At 44.7% G+C, this 25,860-nt stretch overlaps 1 protein-coding gene across 17 annotated transcripts in view; it reads left to right on the forward strand.

Annotated features, from left to right (window-relative positions):
* The window catches only part of LOC101029820 (protocadherin gamma-C4), a 186,330-nt gene that overhangs the window by 56,071 nt on the left and 104,399 nt on the right, over positions 1-25,860 (forward strand). The window contains exons 1-2 of one of the 17 annotated variants that reach the window (XM_074380833.1): positions 1,428-5,187; positions 7,764-8,056. The exons of 11 other annotated variants lie outside the window; for them this stretch is intronic. In XM_074380833.1, the coding sequence (XP_074236934.1) occupies positions 2,791-5,187; positions 7,764-7,766 (2,400 nt within the window). In that variant the 5' untranslated portion in view covers positions 1,428-2,790 and the 3' untranslated portion in view covers positions 7,767-8,056. 5 more of the 17 variants (XM_010338175.3, XM_074380753.1, XM_010338173.3 and 2 more) reach the window with 5 other exon arrangements.

The following is a 25,860-nucleotide window of genomic DNA, read 5'->3' on the forward strand; positions in this document are numbered from 1 at the left end:
CCCTTCCTTTATTTCCGTGAAGAATTTGTTTGCATGATGTTTCTCTATTATTTTGCAAAACCAGTGTTTTGAAAATAGGGATTTAAAAAGTTTTATAGAGGTAAAAATGTTTCCTTCAGTGGTGATACTTTAATGTAGAACGCATAGGAGATAGTATCGTTTCTTTAGTGAAAGCCTATGGACAAGATTATGAATAAGTGGACTATTGCATTTTATAATTTCTACCTACTTTCCAATCTGTTTTCCAACCTACTTTCTTAAATGAGAATGAATCGAGTCTTTCATATTGCACGAGGTTAGCAGGAATAAAACAGACCTCAGCTGCCTTCCTAGGATTCTCTTTAGCATTCAAATATATAACAGGTTCTGAAATATGTCTTCCATGTGAAGACTTTTCTGTGTCTGATTCTGCCTTCATGTACCTCAGCTTGGTGGTCCTAAAAAATCTTAATTGCTTCTTGATCTATTTAAAGAATAATCATCTATTAATGGGGTGGTAGTGGAAGGTTAGATTTATGCCTAAAGAATGAAATGTGTGTGTAGCACAGTTCACTAAGATCTATATCAAAGAGAGATATCAAGTCTAATGCCACACTAAAGGCCACCAGACAAAACCAATATACTATGTCAAATGTCATTTCAAGTGTTGTCATTGGCATTTGTGACATAGGCAGTTACATGTTTTAACATAGAATTCCAATTTGCTGTTTTAGTGGAATAGCTAGGTGAAATGTGTCTGTGGGCTATCAAAGTGGGAGACTGGGGATGCTGGCTTTGTTTCAACTGTCTCATATACTCAAACCCTAGGCCATCTTATGTACACAGATCCTAGACCAGTAGTTGGTTTTATTCATTAAGTATATTGAAAAATTCAATTGGAAGTAACCCAATCTGGGATTAACTACTTCCATGTTCTTTTGTATAACATTAACTACTTCCGTGTTCTTTTCTATATCAAGTGATTGTCAGTGAGAAGGGGTGGATGACAAGGTAATCTTGATTCCAGAGACCTTTGAGTATTAATTAAAATGACACTTTTAGCCAGATATGGTGTTACAAGCTGTAGTCCACCTGAATGGGAGGCTGAGGCAAGAGGACAGCTTGAACCCAGGAATTGGAGGCCCTCCTAGATAATATGCAAGACTCTGTCTCTTAAAAGAAAAAAGACTTCTTTTTAGACTAGTGTTGTATTTGGTGGTACTTTGCACATGATCGACTGTACAATGGTGGTGGGAGATACATTTTACAAGTTCTGCTGTGTCTATATTTTAGTTGTTAAATCACTTGGGGTAGAAGACAATGTTGCTGACACTAACAATGTTACCGAGGGAAGGTCCTGTGGCAGAAATATGGTTATAAGCTATTTTGTAAAAGAAAATCTCCTGGGCAGGGTGCGGTGGCTCACGCCTGTAATCCCAACACTTTGGGAGGCTGAGGCGGGTGGATCACGAAGTCAAGAGATCAAGACAAACCTGACCAACATGGTGAAGCCCCATTTGTACTAAAAAATACAAAATTAGCCAGGCATGGTGGTGTGCTTGTAATCCCAGCTACTGGGGAGGCTGAAGTGGAGGAATCACTTGAACAGGGAGGTGGAAGTTGCAGTGAGCTGAGATTGTGCCACTGCACTCCAGCCTGGTATCAGAGCAAGACTCTGCCTCAAAAAGAAAAAAGGAAAATCTCCAGACCAAAATTTATTAGATGCATACAATTATTTTTAGGCAATGGAGAGACATAATCCCTAAACTCAGTAAGCTATTGTAATCAAACTTTCCAGGGATTGTTTCCTTCAATTCTGAGGTCGTCAAAGAATGTAGGTGCAGAGGTAGGAAGCAGTGCTTCAGTGCAGCAGACCTCAATGACTTTGTGTTTTGATGCTGCATATTATCCCCTTGATAACTTTGAAGATGAATGTTGTATTTTGTAACCAGGAAAATAATTGTGTAATGAGTAGGAGAGGAATAGGTATTGCCTGTGATCATTGAAATGAGAATCACATAATATTCCTGTAATGAAATCACTGAAACTATTGGGAAAGGAGATGTATTTGAAAATAAGTATAAATTGCACCTTCTAAAAGGCAATTTTGGCATTAATGATACTCTCCAGAAAAAAAAAAGTTGAAATAAATTTGGAGATACTTAGAAAAGCGAGAAAATGTTAGGAACAATGAAAGAAAGATAAAATATATCCAGTATATTGCTAATAAGTAAGTATGCAAAATTACTCTGCTCTAAGGTGGTTTAGGCCAAGTCTGTGTTATGGCTAGCTTTGTATAGACAGTGCATGTTTGAAGACTGGGGAAAGCTTATGTCAATAAACAGATGTTTATTGAATCCACATGATTTGCCTAAAAATCTTCAAAATTAGGATGAATTCATTTCTAAGAGTACATCTTTAGACATCATTAAATATGTAGACATATCCACGTAGTTTTTGTTCTTTCAGTTAGGCACACAGATACAGTTACTGCACTGGTTAAACTGAAGCAGCAGAGGCTGTAGTTTCCTAGTGCTGACTCTGGGCGCCGCTGTTGGCCAAAGTGGAGAGCCTGGCGCGCCAGATCTCCTCGCGCAGCCGCAGCGCACTTTCCAGGGCAGCCCCAGCTCAGACTCACCAGCACCAGCCTTTACACCGCTTCCTCCTCGGAAAAAGAAGAATCTCTTCCTGAACTGGAACTGGAACTGGAACTAAAGAAAGGCCTTTCGGACATCCGAAAATCTGCAATACAGAGGTTATTTGTAACCCGGCGACTCCAGGCTGGTGAGCAAGCTGAGGAGAGTAAGAGGGATGGGGAGCTGCGCCGGGGAGCGGGGCCGGGCTGAGAGGCGACCTGGGCTCTTTCTCTTCCTGCTGCCTTTGTTCTGCCCGGCGCTCGGTGAGCAGATTCGCTACAGGATTCCTGAGGAAATGCCCAAGGGCTCGGTAGTGGGGAACCTGGCCAAGGACCTGGGGTTCAGCGTCCAGGAGTTACCGACTCGAAAACTGCGCGTCAGTTCGGAGAAGCCTTACTTCACGGTGAGCGCAGAGAGCGGGGACTTGCTTGTGAGCATCAGGCTAGACAGGGAGGAGATCTGCGGGAAGAATCCAACTTGTGCTCTGGAATTTGAGGCTGTTGCTGAAAATCCACTGAACTTTTATCACGTGAATGTGGAGATCGAGGACATTAATGACCACACACCAAAATTCACGCAAAATTCCTTTGAGCTGCAAATAAGCGAGTCTGCACAGCCTGGCACACGATTTATATTAGGATCTGCCCATGATGCAGATATTGGTAGCAACACATTGCAGAGTTACCAACTCAGTCTCAGTGATCATTTCTCACTGACAAATAAAGAGAAATCAGATGGCAGTAAGTACCCTGAGCTGGTATTGAAGACACCTTTGGACCGAGAAAAGCAGAAATCCTACCACTTGACTTTGACTGCCTTGGACTTTGGGGCTCCACCCCTAAGCAGCACTGCACAAATACGGGTTCTAGTGACTGATGCCAATGATAATGCTCCAGTTTTCAGTCAAGACGTATACAGGGTGAGACTTTCGGAAAATGTGTACCCGGGGACCACGGTGCTACAGGTGACTGCCACGGACCAGGATGAGGGTGTCAATGCTGAGATCACTTTCTCTTTCAGTGAAGCTGGTCAGATCACCCAGTTTGACCTGAACTCCAACACCGGGGAAATAACTGTTTTAAATACATTAGATTTTGAAGAAGTCAAAGAATATTCCATAGTTTTAGAAGCAAGGGACGGTGGAGGAATGATTGCGCAATGCACAGTGGAGGTAGAAGTCATAGATGAAAACGACAACGTCCCAGAAGTGATATTCCAATCTCTACCCAACCTGATTATGGAGGACGCCGAGCTGGGAACACATATTGCTTTGCTCAAAGTGCGTGACAAGGATTCCAAACACAATGGAGAAGTTACTTGTAAATTGGAAGGTGATGTTCCGTTTAAAATACTAACTTCTTCAAGAAACACGTATAAATTAGTGACAGATGCTCTTCTAGACCGCGAGCAGAATCCAGAGTACAATATCACTATTACGGCCACAGACCGGGGCAAGCCTCCCCTCTCCTCCAGTTCCAGCATCACCCTGCATATTGGCGATGTAAATGACAACGCTCCGGTTTTCTCACAGCCTGCCTACATAGTCTATGTGTCAGAGAACAACCCTCCTGGAGCCTCTATTTCACAAGTCAGCGCTTCCGATCCCGACTTGGGACCTAATGGCCAAGTCTCCTACTCCATCGTGGCCAGTGACCTGGAGCCTCGGGAGCTGTCGTCCTACGTGTCCGTGAGCGCACAGAGCGGGGTGGTGTTCGCGCAGCGTGCTTTCGACTACGAGCAGCTGCGCTCCTTCGAGCTCACGCTGCAGGCCCGCGACCACGGCTCGCCTACACTCAGCGCCAACGTGAGCCTGCGCGTGTTGGTGAATGACCATAATGACAACGCCCCGCGGGTGCTGTACCCCGCGCTGGGGCCTGACGGCTCTGCACTTTTCGATATGGTGCCGCGCGCTGCAGAGCCCGGCTACCTGGTGACCAAGGTGGTGGCGGTGGACGCAGACTCAGGACACAATGCCTGGCTGTCCTACCATGTGCTGCAGGCCAGCGAGCCCGGGCTCTTCAGCCTGGGGCTGCGCACGGGCGAAGTGCGCACAGCGCGTGCCTTGGGCGACAGGGACTCAGCCCGCCAGCGCCTGCTGGTCGCTGTGCGTGACGGTGGACAGCCGCCACTCTCTGCCACCGCCACACTGCACCTGGTCTTTGCCGACAGCTTGCAGGAAGTGCTGCCGGATATCACTGACCGCCCTGAGCCCTCTGACCCCCAGTCGGAGCTGCAGTTTTATCTAGTGGTGGCCTTGGCCTTGATCTCAGTGCTCTTCCTCCTGGCCGTGATTCTGGCCATTGCCTTTCGCTTGCGACGCTCCTTCAGCCCCACCGCCTGGAGCTGCTTCCAACCTGGTCTCTGTGTCAAGTCTGGACCTGTGGTTCCCCCCAACTACAGCCAGGGGACTTTGCCTTATTCCTACAATCTATGTGTTGCACATACAGGAAAGACGGAATTTAATTTCCTCAAATGTAGTGAGCAGTTGAGTTCAGGACAAGACATACTTTGTGGTGATACATCTGGGGCCTTATTTCCACTTTGTAATTCCAGCGAATCGACTTCCCATCGGGTGAGTTTCCTTTAAATATAACTTTCTTCACATTGCCAATCCATTTCTCTATATTCATAGGAAAATATATATATTCACAGGAAAATATGTAATTTTTAGATCTCATGAATCATTTTGGGAATGTCCTAGTCAGTTAAAAAGCTATCATACCATTCTTCAAAGGAGGAGTGAAGTAAGAGCAATTGTGTGGCCCAACATTTGTTTGCTTGTTTTTTAACGGAGCTTAGATTTACAAAGCAATGAGGATGTGGTTTTAACCACAAAGTGAAAATGTTAGACAGTGTTGACTCTCCTAAAAAGTGAATGAGATTTTCCCATACATTTTCCTTCTTGTTGCCTAATATACGATGACTACTTCCTTCAGCTTGGACATACCATAAATATAAAAATATTAAGCAAGGAAATTAAGCTAAACTTCAATATTTTTCTTCACTAATTTAGCTGGTATGATCTCCATACTCGTCTACCATTTTATTTCTTGTGTTAACTTCCCTTTTATTTCAAATATTCCTACAATAAGGAGTCTTCAGCTGGATTTTTATGTCCATGGACCCCTTGTACGCGGTGTATGCTGTGTGTGTGTGTGTGTGTGTGTGTGTGTGTGTGTGTGTGTATGTGATCCTTTTACTTAGAAAAAGGTCTTCCATGCTCATTAGAAGATCAAAAGCAGATTCTCCTTACTTACAATATAGAGTTTCAGGATTAGACTGTTGTCAAGCTCATTCTGTGTCCTCCAGTAAAGAAAAGACAATGTTTTGTGTCTGTTGTTCCTCTCACACACAACCCTAATATATGATGTATAACTGCCTTTTCTGTAGCCCTAAACTAATATAGCTGGAGGTCTTCTAATCATTTTGCTATCTCTAGGAGATAAATATAGTCTTGAGTTTTTCAAATTTTTAGATGAAACTGTCAATCTGGTGTGCATACAAAATACCAAGGAACATTATATGAGTCTTTTGCTAGGTATCTCTAAGCAACTGCTTCAATTAATGGTCACTTTACAAATTGCTGAAGGAGGGCCGGGTGCAGTGGCTCACGCCTGTAATCCCATCACTTTGGGAGGCCGAGGAGGGTGGATCACGAGGTCAAGAGATCGAGACCATCCTGGTCAACATGGTGAAACCCCGTCTCTACTAAAAATACAAAAAATTAGCTGGGCATGGTGGCACATGCCTGTAGTCCCAGCTACTCAGGAGGCTGAGGCAGGAGAATTGCCTGAACTCAGGAGGCGGAGGTTGCGGTGAGCTGAGCTCACGCCATTGCACTCCAGCCTGGGTAACAAGAGCGAAACTCCATCTCAAAACAAACAAACAAGCAAACAAACAAATTGCTGAAGGAAAGAGACCTCTTTCGATTCTTTTTCTCTTTTTTCTTTTTCCTTTTTTTTTTTTTTTTTTTTTGAAACAAAGTCTCTATCACTCATGCTGTAGTGCAGCGGCACAGTGATAGCTCACTGCAGCCTCAAACTCCTGGGCTCAAGCAATCCTTCTGCATCACCCTCCTGACTAGCTGGAACTCAGGCTTATGCCACCAGACCTGGCTAATTTTTCTATTTTTAATAGAAACAATATTTTCCTTCACAAATTTAACTGGTATAGTTTCCATTGTCTACTCAGTTTTCCATATGCATAAGAAAATATATTCACAGAAAAATATAAAGTTTTCAGATCTAATGAATTGTTTTAGGAAAGTTTTAGTCAGTTAAAAAACTGTTATACCATTCTTCAAAGGAAGGGTGAAGTAGGCTGATCTGTGTTGCTTAGGCTCGTCTTGAAGGGAAAGAGACTTTTTTGTATTCACATTTATTGTTTGACTTCTTAGGAAGCATTATGTAGTCATTACTTTTTGCAGTTCTTTAGATTAAAGTAGGTAAAGTTGACTTCAGAATATATGTCTACCTTAAAAAGTGAAGTCTGCTTTAAAATGTAATCATCTCTTTGGTAGAAGGGATGAGATGGTGCTTTGCTTTTATTGTATATTCGTCTGTACCTTTCAAGTATTCAAATAGAAAAATATAAACAATGTAAATAAAATAGTAAAACAATATAATATCTCATAAAACTGCAATGGTTAAAGCATTTATCCTATTGAAATTTCAGTTTTTATATGAAAACATTATCAATGTGTAGTTCAAGTGGCATTTAGAAGGATAATTTAACAGTAACAACTTAAGTAAACTACTATAGAAAGCTTCTATATGATTAAGTAGTTTAAACAAAAAAAAAAAAAAAAACAATTTCTGAGTCAGTCATCTCCAGTAGGTCTATTTTAGTCTTAAGATAAATTAATTTCTTTTGACAACTGAAGTTCTTAATTATTTGTTAGTGTATATTGGAGACATTTACAGTAAAGCTTAGAGCACAATGGGAAATGAAAGTATCATGTTAGTTTTTTGAAGACCAAATGTATTGCAGAAATGTGAGTAATCCGATGCTACAATCTGATCATTCTGATCTAATGTGATCATTTAATAACACCAAATAAAACATTCATCTCATTCTTTGGCTGTTTCTTTTAAAATATGTGTTTAGGGATAAATCAAATAAATAAGCAAATGGTATATTTTTTCTCAGTAATCTAGCAGAGTATTGCATTGAGAAGTAATCTGTATCTCAGTGCAGTAACTACTTAGGACTCTAAGCGCCGCTGTTCACCTACTGGGAGAGAAATGCAACCGAAAACACTCAGATCTCACACCTCACAAAGACCCGCAGATCCCACAAACTAACTGCTGGACTGCGGCGAAACCCCACCTCTGTTTGGAGGAACTCCAGGTTTCCGGAGGATTATCATCTCCATAGCTGCGGCAAGAAACTAAATAAGATACACGTATGCACAGTGAAGATTCTGAGAGGATTCTGCTGCAAAACAATGGCCACTTCACGGAATCGCCCCAGACGCGGCGAGCTAATCCTGCTGTGCGCGCTGCTGGGTACACTGTGGGAGGTCGGGAGGGGACAGATTCGCTACTCGGTGCCAGAAGAGACAGACAAAGGCTCTTTCGTGGGTAATATCTCCAAGGACCTGCGGCTGGAGCCCCGGGAGCTGGCGAAGCACGGAGTCCGCATCGTCTCCAGAGGTAGGACGCAGCTCTTTGCTCTGAACCCCCGCAGCGGCAGCTTGGTCACTTCGGGTAGGATAGACCGGGAGGAGCTCTGCGCTCAGAGCCCGCGGTGTCTGATAAATATTAACATCCTGGTCGAGGATAAAGGAAAACTATTTGGGATAGAAGTAGAAATAATTGATATTAACGATAATAACCCAAAATTCCAGGTCGAAGATCTGGAAGTAAAAATTAATGAAATCGCGGTTCCTGGGACACGTTATCCACTCCCAGAAGCTGTTGACCCAGATGTGGGCGTGAACTCCCTCCAGAGCTACCAGCTCAGCCCCAATCACCACTTCTCCCTGGACGTGCAGACTGGAGATGATGGAGCCATAAACCCAGAGCTGGTGCTGGAGCGCACCCTGGACAGGGAGGAAGAGGCTGCTCACCACCTGGTCCTCACGGCCTCGGATGGCGGCGAGCCTCGTCGCTCCAGCACAGTACGCATCCATATGACAGTGTTGGATACAAATGATAATGCCCCGGTTTTTGCTCAACCGATTTACCGAGTGAAAGTGCTTGAGAACGTGCCCCCAGGGACCCGGCTGCTTACTGTAACAGCCAGCGACCCAGATGAGGGAACCAACGGAAAAGTGGCATACAAATTCCGGAAAATTAATGAAAAGCAATCTCTGCTATTCCAGCTTAATGAAAATACTGGGGAAATATCAATAGCAAAAAGCCTAGATTATGAAGAATGTTCGTTTTATGAAATGGAAATACAAGCCGAAGATGTGGGGGCACTTCTTGGGAGGACCAAATTGCTCATTTCTGTGGAAGATGTAAATGACAATAGACCAGAAGTGATCATTACGTCTTTGTTTAGCCCAGTGTTAGAAAATTCTCTTCCTGGGACAGTAGTTGCCTTCTTGAGTGTGCATGATCGAGACTCTGGAAAGAATGGTCACATTGTCTGTTACACACGTGATAATTTACCTTTTAAATTAGAAAAGTCAATAGATAATTATTATAGGTTAGTAACATGGAAATATTTGGACAGAGAAAATGTCTCTATCTACAATATCACAGTGATGGCTTCAGATCTAGGAACACCGCCTCTGTCCACTGAAACTCACATCACCCTGCACGTGGCAGACATTAACGACAACCCTCCTACTTTCCCTCATGCCTCCTACTCAGCCTATATCCTAGAGAACAACCTGAGAGGAGCCTCCATCTTCTCCTTGACTGCACACGATCCCGACAGCCAGGAGAATGCCCAAGTCACTTACTCTGTAATGGAGAACACGCTGCAGGGGGCACCTCTGTCCTCCTACATCTCCATCAACTCTGACACCGGTGTCCTGTATGCACTGCAATCTTTCGACTATGAGCAGATCAGAGACCTTCAGCTACTGGTGACAGCCAGCGACAGCGGGGACCCGCCCCTCAGCAGCAACGTGTCACTGAGCCTGTTCGTGCTGGACCAGAACGACAATACGCCCGAGATCCTGTACCCCGCCCTCCCCACAGACGATTCCACCGGGGTGGAGCTGGCGCCCCGCTCCGCAGAGCCCGGCTACCTGGTGACCAAGGTGGTGGCGGTGGATAGAGACTCGGGCCAGAACGCCTGGCTGTCCTACCGCCTGCTCAAGGCCAGCGAGCCTGGACTCTTCACGGTGGGGCTGCACACGGGCGAGGTGCGCACGGCGCGGGCCCTACTGGACAGAGACGCGCTCAAACAGAGCCTCGTGGTGGCCGTCCAGGACCATGGCCAGCCCCCTCTCTCGGCCACTGTCACGCTCACCGTGGCTGTGGCCGACAGCATCCCCGAAGTCCTGGCCGAGCTGGGCAATCTGAAGCCATCGGTGGACCCGGACGATTCGGGCCTCACACTCTATCTCGTGGTGGCGGTGGCTGCAGTCTCCTGTGTCTTCCTCGCCTTTGTTGTTGTGCTTCTGGGGCTCAGGCTGAGGCGCTGGCACAAGTCACGCCTGCTCCAGGATTCCGGTGGCAGATTGGCGGGTGTGCCTGCCTCACATTTAGTGGGTGTTGAGGAGGTACAGGCTTTTCTGCAGACCTATTCCCACGAAGTCTCCCTCACCACAGACTCGCGGAAGAGTCACCTGATCTTTCCCCAGCCCAACTATGCAGACACTCTCATCAGTCAGGAGAGCTGTGAGAAAAATGATTCTTTATTAACATCCATAGATTTTCATGAATGTAAGAATGAAGCTGATCATGGTCAGGTGAGTTTAGTTTTTTTGCTTGCTTTTAATTTCCAGATGAATTTTATTTGGCATAAATTATGTGTTTTGAAAAACATTGTAAAGATATAATTTTTAAGACGTATCACAGAGTTTTGGTATTTTGGTGGGGTTACTATAACACTGAACTCTAATAGTCATAGGTTGTTGTTTCATTTGCTTTTGAACAGCTTGGAAAAGATTGTTCAACAATTTTAAGGCTTCCAGTATTTTATTTCTATGACCACTCATTCACTTAAGAAGTACCTACCCATCCATACTGGTAATTTTGCTATTGTTCGTGTGCGCATGTGTGTGTGCGTGTATGTATCTTAAATTAGAACTTCAAAAAATTATCAAGAAATCTAAAGCCTTTTATTAGCTTAGTAAAAGTAAAATGTATCTCAGAATTTTTAGTTATGTTTAGCATTTGAACCTGTAACCATGCTCTTGTAGATTTCTCCATTTTTAACCTCTTTTCTGAGCCCTGTTTCTGTAAGAGTGCCCTTCAAAACTTTTCTTCTTACCATCTTTCAAAACATGAACAAACTTTAAAGATGGATCTTGATGGGAGATAAGTATGTCACGCATACTTAACATTTAGTAGCCATGCCCATGGAGAGTCGGCTCCATGCCCATGGAGACATGACATCTAAAAGCGTAGAATGTCCATTGTTCCACCAAACACAAAAGAAAAGCAAAACATTAGATCTGAATTAAAATGTGGTTTTCAACTGTTGAAAGTGACTTTCATAAAAGACGCAAGAATATATTTCAATAGAATTCCAATGAGCTGGTTTGGTTGTGCATCGATGTAAAATGGTGAGAATGTTGATTTTAAGAACCAACGTTTCAGGTACACACATTCTAAATAAGCTGATCGATTTCATTAAAGTTATTCAGTCTTGACTGGACATCGGGGCTTATGTCTGAAATTCCAGCACTTTGGAAGGCTGAGGCAGGAGGCCCGCTTGAGCCCAGGAGTTTGAAACTGCAGTGAGCTATGATCATGTCACTACACTCCAGCCTAGGTGACAAAACCAGACCCTGCCCTTAAAAAACTAACATTAATAGTAATAACTCAGAGCCAGATGCAGTGTCTCACACCTGTAATCCCATCACTTTGGGAGGCCGAGGCAGGTGGATCACGCGGTCAGGAGATCCAGACCATCCTAGCCAACATGGTGAAACCCCGTCTCTACTAAAAATACAAAACTTAGCTGTACCTGGTGGCACATGCCTGTAATCCCAGCTACTTGGGAGGCTGAGGCAGGAGAATCACTTGAACCAGGGAGTTGGAGGTTGCAGTGAGCCAAGAACACACCACTGCATTCCAGCCTGGTGACAGAGTGAGACTCTGTCTCAAAAAAAAAAAAAAAAAAAAAAAGGAGGGGGGGAGGGAATAACTTGGTCTATGCTGCTCATTCCTGTATTCCTGCATTCCTTCTTGTAGCATTTGAATAAAGCTAATCCCTGAATTATTATAAGGTAGAAGATGACCCAATATATTTTTGTTATTAATGAAATGGATATTTCCTAAGTATTGTGTAGTGTTCTACTGTTTGGTATATATTCAGTGGAATGGGAGTTAACCTCATAGTTTGTGTACCATTTGGATACACATTTGAGAGGACAATATATCATTGGCACTATGCAATTTTAAAAACTGTGATGAAAGTTGCCCTGGTAGGAAAGAAAATTTTTACTCTCCCTAAAAACGTTGGCTAGTTGTTTTTATTCATCTGACAAATGGACTAAATAAGGTTGACCAATGTCACCATATTCTACAAATTTATGTAAATAAACTTATGAACTTAATTTATTCAATTCCAAAGTTATTTCTTCAGTAAAATGACGGTATATAGATAGGGTAATAATGCAGTCCACTAGAATATCCCTTTGTACCTTGTATTGCAGAATAGATAAGCATTTCCCCAATAACTCTTAAGAATGAATTCATGGACCGGGCATGGTGGCTCACACCTGTAATCCAAGCATTTTGGAGGCCAAGGGGGGAAGATCACCTAAGGTCAGGAGTTCAAGACCAGCCTGACCAACAAGGTGAAACCCCGTCTTTAAAAAAAAAAAAGAAGAAGAAGAAGAATGAATGAATTTATGTACTATAAAAGATATGACATAAGACAAGTATTTTGGGATATGAAGAAGGGCAACATAGCAGTGTATATCATTTCTTGGCTACATCATATGGGCAATATACTTGAAGGAATATTTTCTGAAGAAGAGTAAAGATACATTATTTTTAAAAAGATATTAATATTGTCAGGAAGAGGAGGTGTTTGGAGATTAGTACAAATTTGCCACGACTTTACAAAATAATTTTAAATAGTATAGATTTCCCTAATACGTGTAATGTAAAATAGTAGAAATATTGAGTGGTGGAAATTATAGAAATGAACAGAAGAATGATAAAATTGTTTCCACATATCATAGCTAATAAAGAAAAATGATTTTTTGAAATCAGCATAGTATAAACTCTCTGAGTGCAAGACATGTATCTTATTCATTATTTTATTGCCAGTGACAAGGGCAATACTTAGCTCTAGCTAGTTCAAGGTATGTTTGCAGAATGGTGAAAGACTGTATGCAGGTTTGTGTAAAAACTCTATGCGATAATTCTATCAATTTGGAAACAGTAGAAAGCTACATTAAAGAGGGGGTTATAATTTGTTATTAAATACATGAAGGTAAAAGCTTTGCTTGTTAAGTTACGCACGCAATACAATTACTGCACTGGTTAAACTGAAGCAGCAGAGGCTGTAGTTTCCTAGTGCTGACTCTGGGCGCCGCTGTTGGCCAAAGTGGAGAGCCTGGCGCGCCAGATCTCCTCGCGCAGCCGCAGCGCACTTTCCAGGGCAGCCCCAGCTCAGACTCACCAGCACCAGCCTTTACACCGCTTCCTCCTCGGAAAAAGAAGAATCTCTTCCTGAACTGGAACTGGAACTGGAACTAAAGAAAGGCCTTTCGGACATCCGAAAATCTGCAATACAGAGGTTATTTGTAACCCGGCGACTCCAGGCTGGTGAGCAAGCTGAGGAGAGTAAGAGGGATGGGGAGCTGCGCCGGGGAGCGGGGCCGGGCTGAGAGGCGACCTGGGCTCTTTCTCTTCCTGCTGCCTTTGTTCTGCCCGGCGCTCGGTGAGCAGATTCGCTACAGGATTCCTGAGGAAATGCCCAAGGGCTCGGTAGTGGGGAACCTGGCCAAGGACCTGGGGTTCAGCGTCCAGGAGTTACCGACTCGAAAACTGCGCGTCAGTTCGGAGAAGCCTTACTTCACGGTGAGCGCAGAGAGCGGGGACTTGCTTGTGAGCAGCAGGCTAGACAGGGAGGAGATCTGCGGGAAGAATCCAACTTGTGCTCTGGAATTTGAGGCTGTTGCTGAAAATCCACTGAACTTTTATCACGTGAATGTGGAGATCGAGGACATTAATGACCACACACCAAAATTCACGCAAAATTCCTTTGAGCTGCAAATAAGCGAGTCTGCACAGCCTGGCACACGGTTTATATTAGAAATAGCAGAAGATGCAGATATTGGCTTAAACTCTCTACAGAAGTATAAACTCTCTCTTAACCCAAGTTTCTCATTAACAATTAAGCAGAAACAAGATGGTAGTAAATATCCGGAACTGGCATTGGAGAAAACCTTAGACCGGGAACAACAGAGTTACCATCGTTTAGTCCTGACTGCCCTGGACGGTGGAGATCCACCCCTAAGCGGCACCACTGAGCTCCGGATCCAGGTAACTGACGCCAATGATAATCCCCCTGTATTCAATCAGGACGTGTACAGAGTCAGCCTTCCGGAAAACGTGCCACTAGGCACCACTGTGCTGCGAGTGTCAGCCACCGACCAAGACGAGGGCGTCAACTCAGAAATTACTTATTCCTTCTACAGAACCGGGCAAATATTTGGTCTGAATTCAAAGAGCGGGGAAATTACAACTCAAAAGAAACTGGATTTTGAAGAAATCAAGGAATATTCAATGGTGGTAGAAGCAAGAGATGGTGGAGGACTGGTCGCACAATGTACAGTTGAAGTTGACATTCAAGATGAAAATGACAATAGCCCAGAAGTTACATTCCATTCTCTACTTGAAATGATTCTGGAAAATGCGGTGCCCGGAACACTAATTGCTTTGATCAAAATACATGACCAAGATTCTGAGGAAAATGGGGAGGTTAATTGTCGATTAGAGGGTGAAATCCCTTTTAAGATTATCTCTTCGTCCAAAAATTCATATAAGTTGGTAACAGATGGAACCCTGGACCGAGAGCAGACCCCGGAGTACAATGTCACCATCACAGCCACTGACAGGGGCAAACCGCCCCTCTCCTCCAGCATAAGTGTCATCCTACGTATCAGCGACGTCAATGATAACGCTCCGGTTTTCCACCAGGCTTCCTATTGGGTCAGCGTAGCGGAGAACAATCCTCCTGGAGTCTCCATCGCGCAAGTCAGTGCCTCTGACCCGGACTTGGGGTTGAATGGCCAAGTGTTCTACTCCATCGTGGCCAGCGACCTAGAGCCTCTGGCCCTGGCGTCTTATGTGTCCGTGAGCGCGCAGAGCGGGGTGGTGTTCGCTCAACGTACCTTTGACTACGAGCTGCTGCGCGCTTTCGAGCTCACGCTGCAGGCCCGCGACCACGGCTCGCCTGCACTCAGCGCTAACGTGAGCCTGCGCGTGTTGGTGAGCGACCGCAACGACAACGCCCCGCGGGTGCTGTACCCCGCGCTGGGGCCCGACGGCTCTGCGCTCTTCGATATGGTGCCGCGAGCTGCAGAGCCCGGCTACCTGGTGACCAAGGTGGTGGCGGTGGACGCAGACTCAGGACACAATGCCTGGCTGTCCTACCATGTGCTGCAGGCCAGCGAGCCCGGGCTCTTCAGCCTGGGGCTGCGCACTGGCGAGGTACGCACGGCGCGCGCTTTGGGCGACAGGGACGCAGCCCGCCAGCGCCTGCTGGTCGCTGTGCGTGACGGTGGACAGCCGCCACTCTCTGCCACCGCCACACTGCACCTGGTCTTTGCCGACAGCTTGCAGGAAGTGCTTCCGGATATCACTGACCGCCCTGAGCCCTCTGATCCCCAGTCGGAGCTGCAGTTTTACCTAGTGGTGGCCTTGGCCTTGATCTCAGTGCTCTTCCTCCTGGCCGTGATTCTGGCCATTGCCTTTCGCTTGCGACGCTCCTTCAGCCCCGCCGCCTGGAGCTGCTTCCAACCTGGTCTCTGTGTCAAGTCCGGACCTGTGGTTCCCCCTAACTACAGTGAGGGGACTTTGCCTTATTCCTACAACCTATGTGTTGCACATACAGGAAAGACGGAATTTAATTTCCTAAAATGTAGCGAGCAGTTGAGTTCAGGACAAGACATACTTTGTGGTGATACATCTGGGGCCTTATTTCCACTTTGTAATTCCAGTGAGTCGACTTCCCATCCTGAGTTGGTGAGTTTCATTTATATCTACTCTTTTTCATTATCCACTCAATATTCTGTATTTACATGAAATTGCCGTACATTTTTCAGGCCTAATGAGTTGTCTTAGGGAAGTTATAGCTGCTCAGAAAGCTGTCCTATCATTCTTTAAGAGAAGCAGTGAATTATGAGTGGTTATGTCACATCGAAGAAGTAGCCTTATAGATTTACAAAGTGGTGAGAGTTTGCTCTTCGCTTCCTAGCAAAAACATTTGGTACTTTTTTGGTCCTCTTTTGCAAAGCTAATGAAATTTACCCATTGGTTGTCCCATTCTTTAACAGGTTTATATTTTACATAGGTGAACATTAAATTTAAAGTATGTACTCATTTAATTCACCTTTTAAAGCAAAGAAACTGCTAGTAGGTATCTTTCTAGGTGTCTTTCTTCACTGATTTCACTGGTCCTTTACATCTCTTTATCATGCTAATTCTTCATATGTACTTTCTTATCCCTACCTAATGGATATATGATTTTTAGAATCTCCTAAAATCTTATAAAAAATACTATATGTTTTGTGTACGAGAGGGAAAGAGACTGACTCCCTGAACTCAGAAGATCCAAATCATTCAAATCGTTATCTAAGTTTATCCAGGTTTTCTTGGATGCAAAGTCCTTCTCTACCTCTATATAATTACCAGAAGAAACTTAAGAAAAAGAGATGCTATTGCCTCAATTTCTCTTGCTCGGAATCCTGACAAATAGTCTCGAAAAAAGAGGGGAAAGACACTGGATTTGTCTTACCGTTTGGAGCTCTAAACATAAATGACTGGATGTTTTTTCAACATCCTTGTAGGAGGGAAGGAAAATGCAGAATTATTCCATTTTTAAGGCTAACACTACTAGTCTTGTATACATACAAAGTTCCCATTACATGGTATAAGTACTTTGCTTGGTTTCTCTTGGTGTGTGATTCAGTAAATAGGTTCCTTACAAAGTGCTGAGATTTCTTATAATACAATTTACTTTTAAGCTTTCAATAGTTATCTTTGTTGTTTATTTTGTGTTCTTTTTTCCCAACTTATTACATAAGTTCAAGTGACCCATAGAATAATAAGTTTAAGATCACTTTATAGCCGGGCGTGGTGGTGAGCACCTGTAATCCCAGATACTCAGGAGGCTGAGGCAGGTGGATCGCTTGAACCTGGGAGGCGGAGGTTACAGTGAGCCAAGATCCTGCCACTGCACTCCAGCTGGGCGACAGAGTCTCAGAAACAAACAAACAAACAAGATCACTTTAAAGTTGCACAATTTATTGATAGAAGATTAAAATATAAACTTGCTTTTCAGTTTATATGCATTTGAATCTTTGAAACACAGTCTGTGCTTGCATTGTGTATTCACATAAAAAAACTAAACATTTTTTGAAATAGAAAAATTTAAGCAATAACAAAATGTAAAAATTTCCAACCTTAATCCCGTTAATATTTGGCAATGTTAGGTGAGAATATCTGTAACTATTGCTGAATTAACATTACTTTTATAACACAAAAATTGGAAAGAAATCTTTCTCCAGGAATTTTACCTTTAAAATAAATTAACCCCATAAAATAATTTCAAAGTGAATAATCTATCCTTATATATGTATTCAATACAATTACATATTTTATATTTACAAATATATAATATAGATATAAAAATTAAAAATGATATATTTCCAAAGAAGATTACACATAAATATTACTTCAGAAAATTGATAGTTAAGCTATACAGAATTGAAGCATCATAAAAAGAAAATTATAGTTTACATATCAGAAAGAGAGTGCAAAATTCCAGCAAGAAAAGTAAATTAATGTTAAGCGATGGCTTGTGATTTAATAATACACTTACAGAAATTTTATTCCACTTTATTTACAACTCAGATATTTAAAAATAGGTTGCTTTTGAAATACAAATGCAGGAAACAATTGGAGAAATCTAAAATCATAATTAGAAGAGAGTAGTGTTTTCTTTATCAGCCATTTGATACAATACTGTTACATATCAGTGGGTGTAGTAACGGCTTAGGACTCTGAGCGCCGCTGTTGACCAACTCTAAGCAAAAATCAGGACTCCAACCGGATTTCCAGTCCTGCGACTACACAAAACCCGGCAGATCCCCACAAACCAGCTCCCAGGCTGCAGCGAAACTCAGCCTCTTAACTTAGGGTATTCTGGCTTTCTCTTGAGGAAAAGGATCACCATACTTTGCAAGAGGGAAGAAAGAACCTGGCGAGGCAGCGCGCACAGAGAGCATTCTGACAAAACTCCAAAGCGTGGCAGCAATGGCAGCTCCAACCAGATGCCAGCTACGCGGAAGATTAGTCCTGCTATGCTCGCTCCTGGGGACGCTATGGGAGGCCAGGGCGAGCCAGATTCGCTACTCGGTGCCTGAAGAGACAGAAAAGGGCTATATTGTGGGCAACATCTCCAAGGACCTGGGGCTGAAGCCCCGGGAGCTGGCGGAGCGCGGAGTCCGCATCGTCTCCAGAGGTAGGACGCAGCTTTTCTCTCTCAACTCGCGTAGCGGCAGCTTGGTCACCGCGGGGAGGATAGACCGGGAGGAGCTTTGCGCTCAGAGCCCGCGGTGTCTGGTTAACTTTAAAGTCCTGGTTGAAGACAGAGTGAAACTGTACGGAATAGAAATAGAAGTAACTGATATTAACGACAGTGCCCCCAAATTCGAGGCCGAAAGTCTGGAAGTAAAAATTAATGAAATCGCGGTTCCTGGGACGCGTTATCCACTCCCAGAAGCTGTTGACCCAGATGTGGGCGTGAACTCCCTCCAGAGCTACCAGCTCAGCCCCAATCACCACTTCTCCCTGGACGTGCAGACTGGAGACGATGGAGCCATAAACCCAGAGCTGGTGCTGGAGCGCACCCTGGACAGGGAGGAAGAGGCTGCTCACCACCTGGTCCTCACGGCCTCGGATGGCGGCGAGCCTCGTCGCTCCAGCACAGTGCGCATCCATGTGACAGTGTTGGATACAAATGATAATGCCCCGGTTTTTGCTCAACCGATTTACCGAGTGAAAGTGCTTGAGAACGTGCCCCCAGGGACCCGGCTGCTTACTGTAACAGCCAGCGACCCGGATGAGGGAACCAACGGAAAAGTGGCATACAAATTCCGGAAAATTAATGAAAAGCAATCTTTGCTATTCCGGCTTAATGAAAATACCGGGGAAATATCAATAGCAGAAAGTCTGGATTATGAAGAATGTTCGTTTTATGAAATGGAAATACAAGCTGAAGATGGTGGAGGATTGAAAGGGCGGACAAAAGTGCTCATTTCGGTAGAAGATGTAAATGACAATAGACCTGAAGTGACCGTTACATCTCTGTTTAGCCCAGTGAGAGAAGATGCACCTCAGGGAACAGTAATTCTTCTTTTCAATGCTCATGACCGAGACTCCGGGAAGAATGGTCAAGTTGTCTGCTCTATCCAGGAGAATCTAGCTTTTAAATTAGAAAATTCAGAAGAAGATTATTATAGATTGTTGACGGCCCAAATTCTTGACCGAGAAAAAGCCTCTGAATATAATATCACGGTGACTGCAACAGACAGAGGAACTCCACCCCTGTCCACAGAAATTCACATCACCCTGCAAGTGACTGACATCAATGATAATCCGCCTGCCTTCTCTCAAGCCTCCTACTCAGTCTACCTCCCGGAAAACAATGCCAGAGGTACTTCCATCTTCTCGGTGATTGCCTATGACCCTGATAGCAATGAGAATTCTAGAATTATTTACTCCTTGGTAGAGGATACCATCCAAGGGTCTCCTCTCTCCACCTATGTCTCTATTAACTCGGACACTGGCGTGCTGTATGCACTGGGCTCCTTTGACTATGAGCAGTTTAGAGATTTGCAAATGCAGGTGAGGGCAAGTGACAATGGAAACCCACCACTTAGCAGCAATGTGTCATTGAGACTGTTTGTTTTGGACCAGAATGACAATGCCCCCGAAATCCTGTATCCTGCCTTCCCCACTGACAGTTCTACGGGTGTGGAGCTGGCACCCCGCTCTGCAGAGCCCGGCTACCTGGTGACCAAGGTGGTGGCAGTAGACAGAGACTCAGGCCAGAATGCTTGGCTGTCCTACCGCCTAGTCAAGGCCAGTGAGCCAGGGCTTTTCTCTGTGGGGCTACACACAGGAGAAGTGCGGACAGCTCGGGCCCTGCTAGATAGAGACGCGCTCAAACAGACCCTTGTGGTGGCTGTACAGGACCATGGCCAGCCCCCTCTCTCGGCCACTGTCACACTCACAGTAGCTGTAGCCGACACTATCCCAGATATCCTGGCTGACCTGGGCAGTCTTCAGATCCCTGCAGACCCGGAGGCCTCAGACCTTACTCTCTACCTTGTTGTGGCTGTCACAGTGGTCTCCTGTGTCTTCCTCACCTTTGTTATCATGCTGTTGGCCCTCAGGCTGCGGCGCTGGCACTCCTCACGTCTGCTGCGGGCTACAAGTGATGGGTTGGCTGGTATGCCCACATCACACTTTGTGGGTGTAGATGGGGTTCAAGCTTTCCTACAGACCTATTCTCAGGAGTTCTCCCTCACCACTGACTCAAGGAAGAGTCACCTGATCTTTCCCCAGCCCAACTATGCAGACACGCTCATCAGCCAGGAGAGCTGTGAGAAAAATGAGCCTTTGTGCATTTCAGTTGATTCCAAGTTTCCTATAGACGACGCCCCTTTGGTTCAGGTGAGTTTTGTTTCTTTCTTTCTTTCTCTCTTTCTCTTTCTTTCTTTCTTTTTTTCTTTCTTTCTTTCCTGACACAGTCTCACTCTGTTACTCAGGCTGTAGTGCAGTGGTGCTATCTCAGCTCACTGCAACCTCCACCTCCCAAGTTCAAGCAATTCTTCTGCCTCAGCCTCCTAAGCTGGGACTGCAGGCCTCCCGAGTAAAGTACCTGGGATACAGGCACGTGCCACCATTCCTGGCTAGTTTTTTGCTGTTGTTGTTATTAGTAGAGACAGGGTTTCATGTTGGCCAGGCCACTTCCAACCTCAAGTGATCTGCCCACCTCAGACTCCCAACTGCTGGGATTACAGGCATGAGCCACCGAGCCTGGCCTTTTACTTTCTATTAAGTTGGCTTCTCTCTAACTGTTTGTACTAAAGGTAGTATAAGTCGATATTTCTTGTCTTGTCAGTTTTCACTGGGCCTAATTTTTGCTTCGACATCTAAAGGAGGCATTTATTAATTATATTTGCTGATAATAACTTTCATGTTCTCATAATAATCTACCATCAATATAAACCATTCTTCATGGGGCAGCTGCATTGATGTGGGCTTTGGGGTAAGGTTGCTTGATGGGTTACAGTGAACTCACCTCATAAAATTCTTACTCCTTTTTTTTAAGAGATGGGGGGTGTCATTCTGTTGTCCAGGGTGGAGTGCAGTGGTGTGAGTAAAGCTCACCTTGAGGCTCAAGCCTCAACCTCCTAGGCTTAAGCAATCCTCCCACCTTAGCTATCAGAGTAGCTAGGACTAAGGTGGGAGGACTAGCAAGCCATGTTGCCAGGGCTAATCTCAAGCAATCTTCCTGCTTCGACTTCCCGAGACACTGGTGAGATGTGAGCCACCTCACTCAGCAAATTCTTACTCCTAAGGTCATTTCTGTAGGTCATACTATGTATTTAAGGGTAAATTGATGAGGTAAGTGTATTCTTCTTAGAGAAACAGCTGAAAGCCCAGATTTATTGCTTCTACTCTTCCATTTTTGTGATAGGGGAACACCCCTTTGAGGTGATATTTTTCAGATCACAAGTGTATAAAGTCTGTTTGCATTTACAGATATTTTCTGAGGAAGATTAAACTTCAGTTATCCACTTCCAAACCCTAGTAATGCATTTTTCCCCTTTAATGGTGAAAGTTGTAACATCCTCTATTTTCATATCTTCGAAGGTCTTAATTTCCTAATGTTGTAATGTAAATTATGGAGAATAGTTCGACATTCTTCTTTTCTATAGTATATGCTTTCTCAAGAGAAGTTTCTAAGACTGGTCACTGTGAAATGACAAAACAAGGAATTAAAAATATTTCTTTCACTTCTACATTATTTCTGGCTCAATTCTCTAACTTTTGAGGCTAGAAATGAATTTTCATCTCAGATATAATTTAAGAAAATATTCTCAGGAACTGCTGGGAAGATTCTAAAAATATCTTACTGTTTTTAGCTATAAGGAAGAAAATAATGTAGTATTTAATGTAATTTTAAACATAGTGTTGTTTCAAGTAGTAAATAACATTTCATGAGACATTTGAAAATAAGCTTTGAGGTTGACTCAAAATTCTATGCTAAACGTGTGATCCATAGATCCATTGATGACTGCTGGCATTTCTGTGGAAATGAACTTTTTATTTGTTTGTAACTACTTGGATTTCCATTGTTTTATTATAAGAAAATAAGTGCTAAAATGCCTGGAAATCCATTGTGACATATAGACATACTAATTATTTCAAACACGTTTTCTCCTTTAAGCTGGTAGCAAAAAATAAATAAATAAAGCATCCTTCAGGCTCATATTTTTGACCATGCCACAAGAAAATTGTTACAGTTTCTGTTCTGAGGAATACCCTTCATACTTAGTATTTATAAATATTTAAATGTGTGTTAATCTGGGGAAGACATAACAGATATCAGTGAAGGCTTGTATGTCATGGTAGGTAATTATTCGATACCACAAAAGTGTCTCTTGCCCTTAAAACCAGAACACAAGGCTCACCAGATAGATGACTGAGTAGAGTATGGAAAATGTTTAATTCTATTATTCTTAAACTATGTAGGACCTAACTTGTTGTACATTGGTAACAGATTGTAGAACATAAGCTGAAAGATAAAATTCGTGACCTTGATGTCTCACCCTAAAAAGAAGCATTGATTGACATTCTATATCTTGTATTACTTAAAAATAATGGGGGAGCACAGCATATATTAAACAAAGAATGGCTTTGTGGTGATCACTGTTGAAGGTGAGTGATGGCTATGCGAAGGTTCACTATATAGTACTCCCTACTGTCGTATAACTTTGAAACTGTGCATAATAAATTTATTTAAAACACAAAGTATATAAATATCTCCTATAATATTATGGTGAGAGCAAAATTTGGGAAGAATGTACACCTGCATTTTCGAAGAATATATACATTTTGGAGACAATTCAAAATGAAAAACTGGACTGCAGTCCCACACGGAGCCTCTGGGCGCCGCTGTCGGCCAGTGCAGAGCAAGCGCTGACGCCCGGGATCCTTCAGCCTCTAGCCTGGAATCCCCTGCGCAGCCAACAGAGAGAAGAAAACCAGCTCCCACACACGGGCTCCCGGCTGCGCAGACCCTGCCCAGCACACCGGATTCCCAGCCCCGACACCCGGGACTCCTCCCGTCCTGGGCCGAATGGCCTTCTAGCGCGGTAGAGTGCACTTTCTCCAACTGGAAAAGAGAGAACCCAGCGAGAATCCGAGCGAACGATGGGAGGGAGCTGCGCGCAGAGGCGCCCGGCCGGCCCGCGGCAGGTATTATTTCCCTTGCTGCTGCCTTTGTTCTACCCCGCGCTGTGTGAGCCGATCCGCTACTCGATTCCGGAGGAGCTGGCCAAGGGCTCGGTGGTGGGGAACCTCGCTAAGGACCTAGGGCTCAGTGTCCTGGATGTGTCGGCTCGCAAGCTGCGAGTTAGCGCGGAGAAGCTGCACTTCAGCGTAGACGCGGAGAGCGGGGACTTGCTAGTGAAGGACCGAATAGACCGCGAGCAGCTATGCAAAGAGAGAAGAAGATGTGAGCTGCAATTAGAAGCTGTGGTGGAAAATCCTTTAAATATCTTTCATATCATTGTAATGATTGAGGATGTTAATGACCACGCCCCTCAATTTGATAAAAAGGAAATACATTTAGAAATTTTTGAATCTGCATCCGCTGGTGCGCGAATATCGCTTGACCCTGCCACGGATCCCGATATAAACATAAACTCAATTAAAGATTATAAGATAAACCCTAATCCTTATTTTTCATTAATGGTTAGAGTTAATTCCGACGGTGGCAAATACCCAGAGTTATCTCTGGAGAAACCCCTAGACCGGGAAGAACAGAGATCTCACAGCTTGATATTGACTGCCTTGGATGGAGGGGACCCGCCAAGAAGTGCCACTGCTCACATAGAAATTTCTGTCAAGGATGCCAATGATAATCCCCCGGTGTTCAGCAAAGATGAATATAGAATTAGTCTTAGTGAAAATCTGCCCCCTGGATCCCCGGTGTTGCAAGTGACAGCCACTGACCAGGATGAGGGGATCAATGCCGAGATAAACTACTACTTCCGAAGCACTGCCCAGAGCACAAGACATATGTTCTCATTGGATGAGAAAACAGGGATGATTAAGAATAATCAGTCATTTGATTTTGAAGATGTAGAAAAATACACCATGGAAGTGGAAGCGAAGGATGGAGGTGGTCTCTCTACCCAGTGTAAAGTAATCATAGAAATCCTCGATGAAAACGACAACAGCCCAGAAATAGTCATCACTTCTCTCTCTGATCAGATTTTGGAGAATTCCCCTCCAGGAATGGTTGTTGCCCTCTTCAAAACACGAGACCTGGATTTCGGAGGAAATGGAGAAGTCAGGTGTAATATAGAAACAGACATTCCATTCAAGATTTATTCTTCTTCCAGTAACTACTACAAGCTGGTGACAGATGGAACGCTGGACCGAGAGCAGACACCAGAATACAATGTCACTATCGTAGCCACTGACAGGGGCAAGCCACCTCTTTCTTCCAGCAGAACCATCACTTTGTACGTCACTGACGTCAACGACAACGCTCCAGTTTTCGACCAGGCGTCCTACCTGGTTCACATGGCTGAGAACAATCCACCAGGAGTCTCCATCGCGCAAGTGAGCGCCTCTGACCCGGATTTGGGGCTCAATGGCCACATCTCCTACTCTATCGTGGCGAGTGACCTAGAGCCCCCCGCGCTGTCGTCCTGCGTGTCCGTGAGCGCGCAGAGCGGTGTGGTGTTCGCGCAGCGCGCCTTTGATCACGAGCAGCTGCGCACCTTCGAGCTCACGCTGCAGGCTCGTGACCATGGCTCTCCATCGCTCAACGCCAATGTGAGCCTGCGCGTGTTAGTGGACGACCGCAATGACAACGCACCGCGGGTGCTGTACCCAGCTCTAGGTCCTGATGGCTCCGCGTTCTTCGATATGGTGCCGCGCGCCGCAGAGCCCGGCTATCTAGTGACTAAGGTGGTGGCGGTGGACGCCGACTCAGGACACAACGCTTGGTTGTCCTACCACGTGTTGCAAGCCAGCGAGCCCGGACTCTTCAGCCTGGGGCTGCGCACGGGCGAGGTGCGCACGGCTCGAGCCTTAGGCGACAGAGACACAGCCCGCCAGCGCCTGCTGGTCGCTGTGCGTGATGGTGGACAGCCGCCACTCTCCGCCACCGCCACGCTGCATCTGGTATTCGCAGACAACTTGCAAGAGATACTGCCAGACCTCAGTGACCATCCTGTAACCTCTGACCCCCAGGCTGAACTGCAGTTTTATCTGGTGGTGGCCTTGGCCTTAATCTCAGTGCTCTTCCTCCTTGCTGTGATTCTGGCCATTGCCTTGCGCCTGCGACGCTCTCTCAGCCCTACTTGGGACTGCTTCCAGCCTGGTCTCTGTGTCAAGTCTGGACCTGTAGTTCCTCCCAACTACAGTGAGGGGACTTTGCCTTATTCTTATAATCTGTGCATTGCGCATACAGGTACAAAAGAATTTAATTTCCTAAAATGTAGTGCGCCCTTACATACCAATGAAGACATGGTTTGCAGTGATTCTCCTGGAGCCTTAATTCCATCTCATGGTGGGGAGGATTTGACTTCACATCCTGAGACTCTAACTTCGGTGAGTTTCTCTTT

The sequence above is a fragment of the Saimiri boliviensis genome, chromosome 1 (assembly GCF_048565385.1).
Source record: "Saimiri boliviensis isolate mSaiBol1 chromosome 1, mSaiBol1.pri, whole genome shotgun sequence".
Classification (NCBI taxonomy): Eukaryota; Metazoa; Chordata; class Mammalia; order Primates; family Cebidae; genus Saimiri; species Saimiri boliviensis.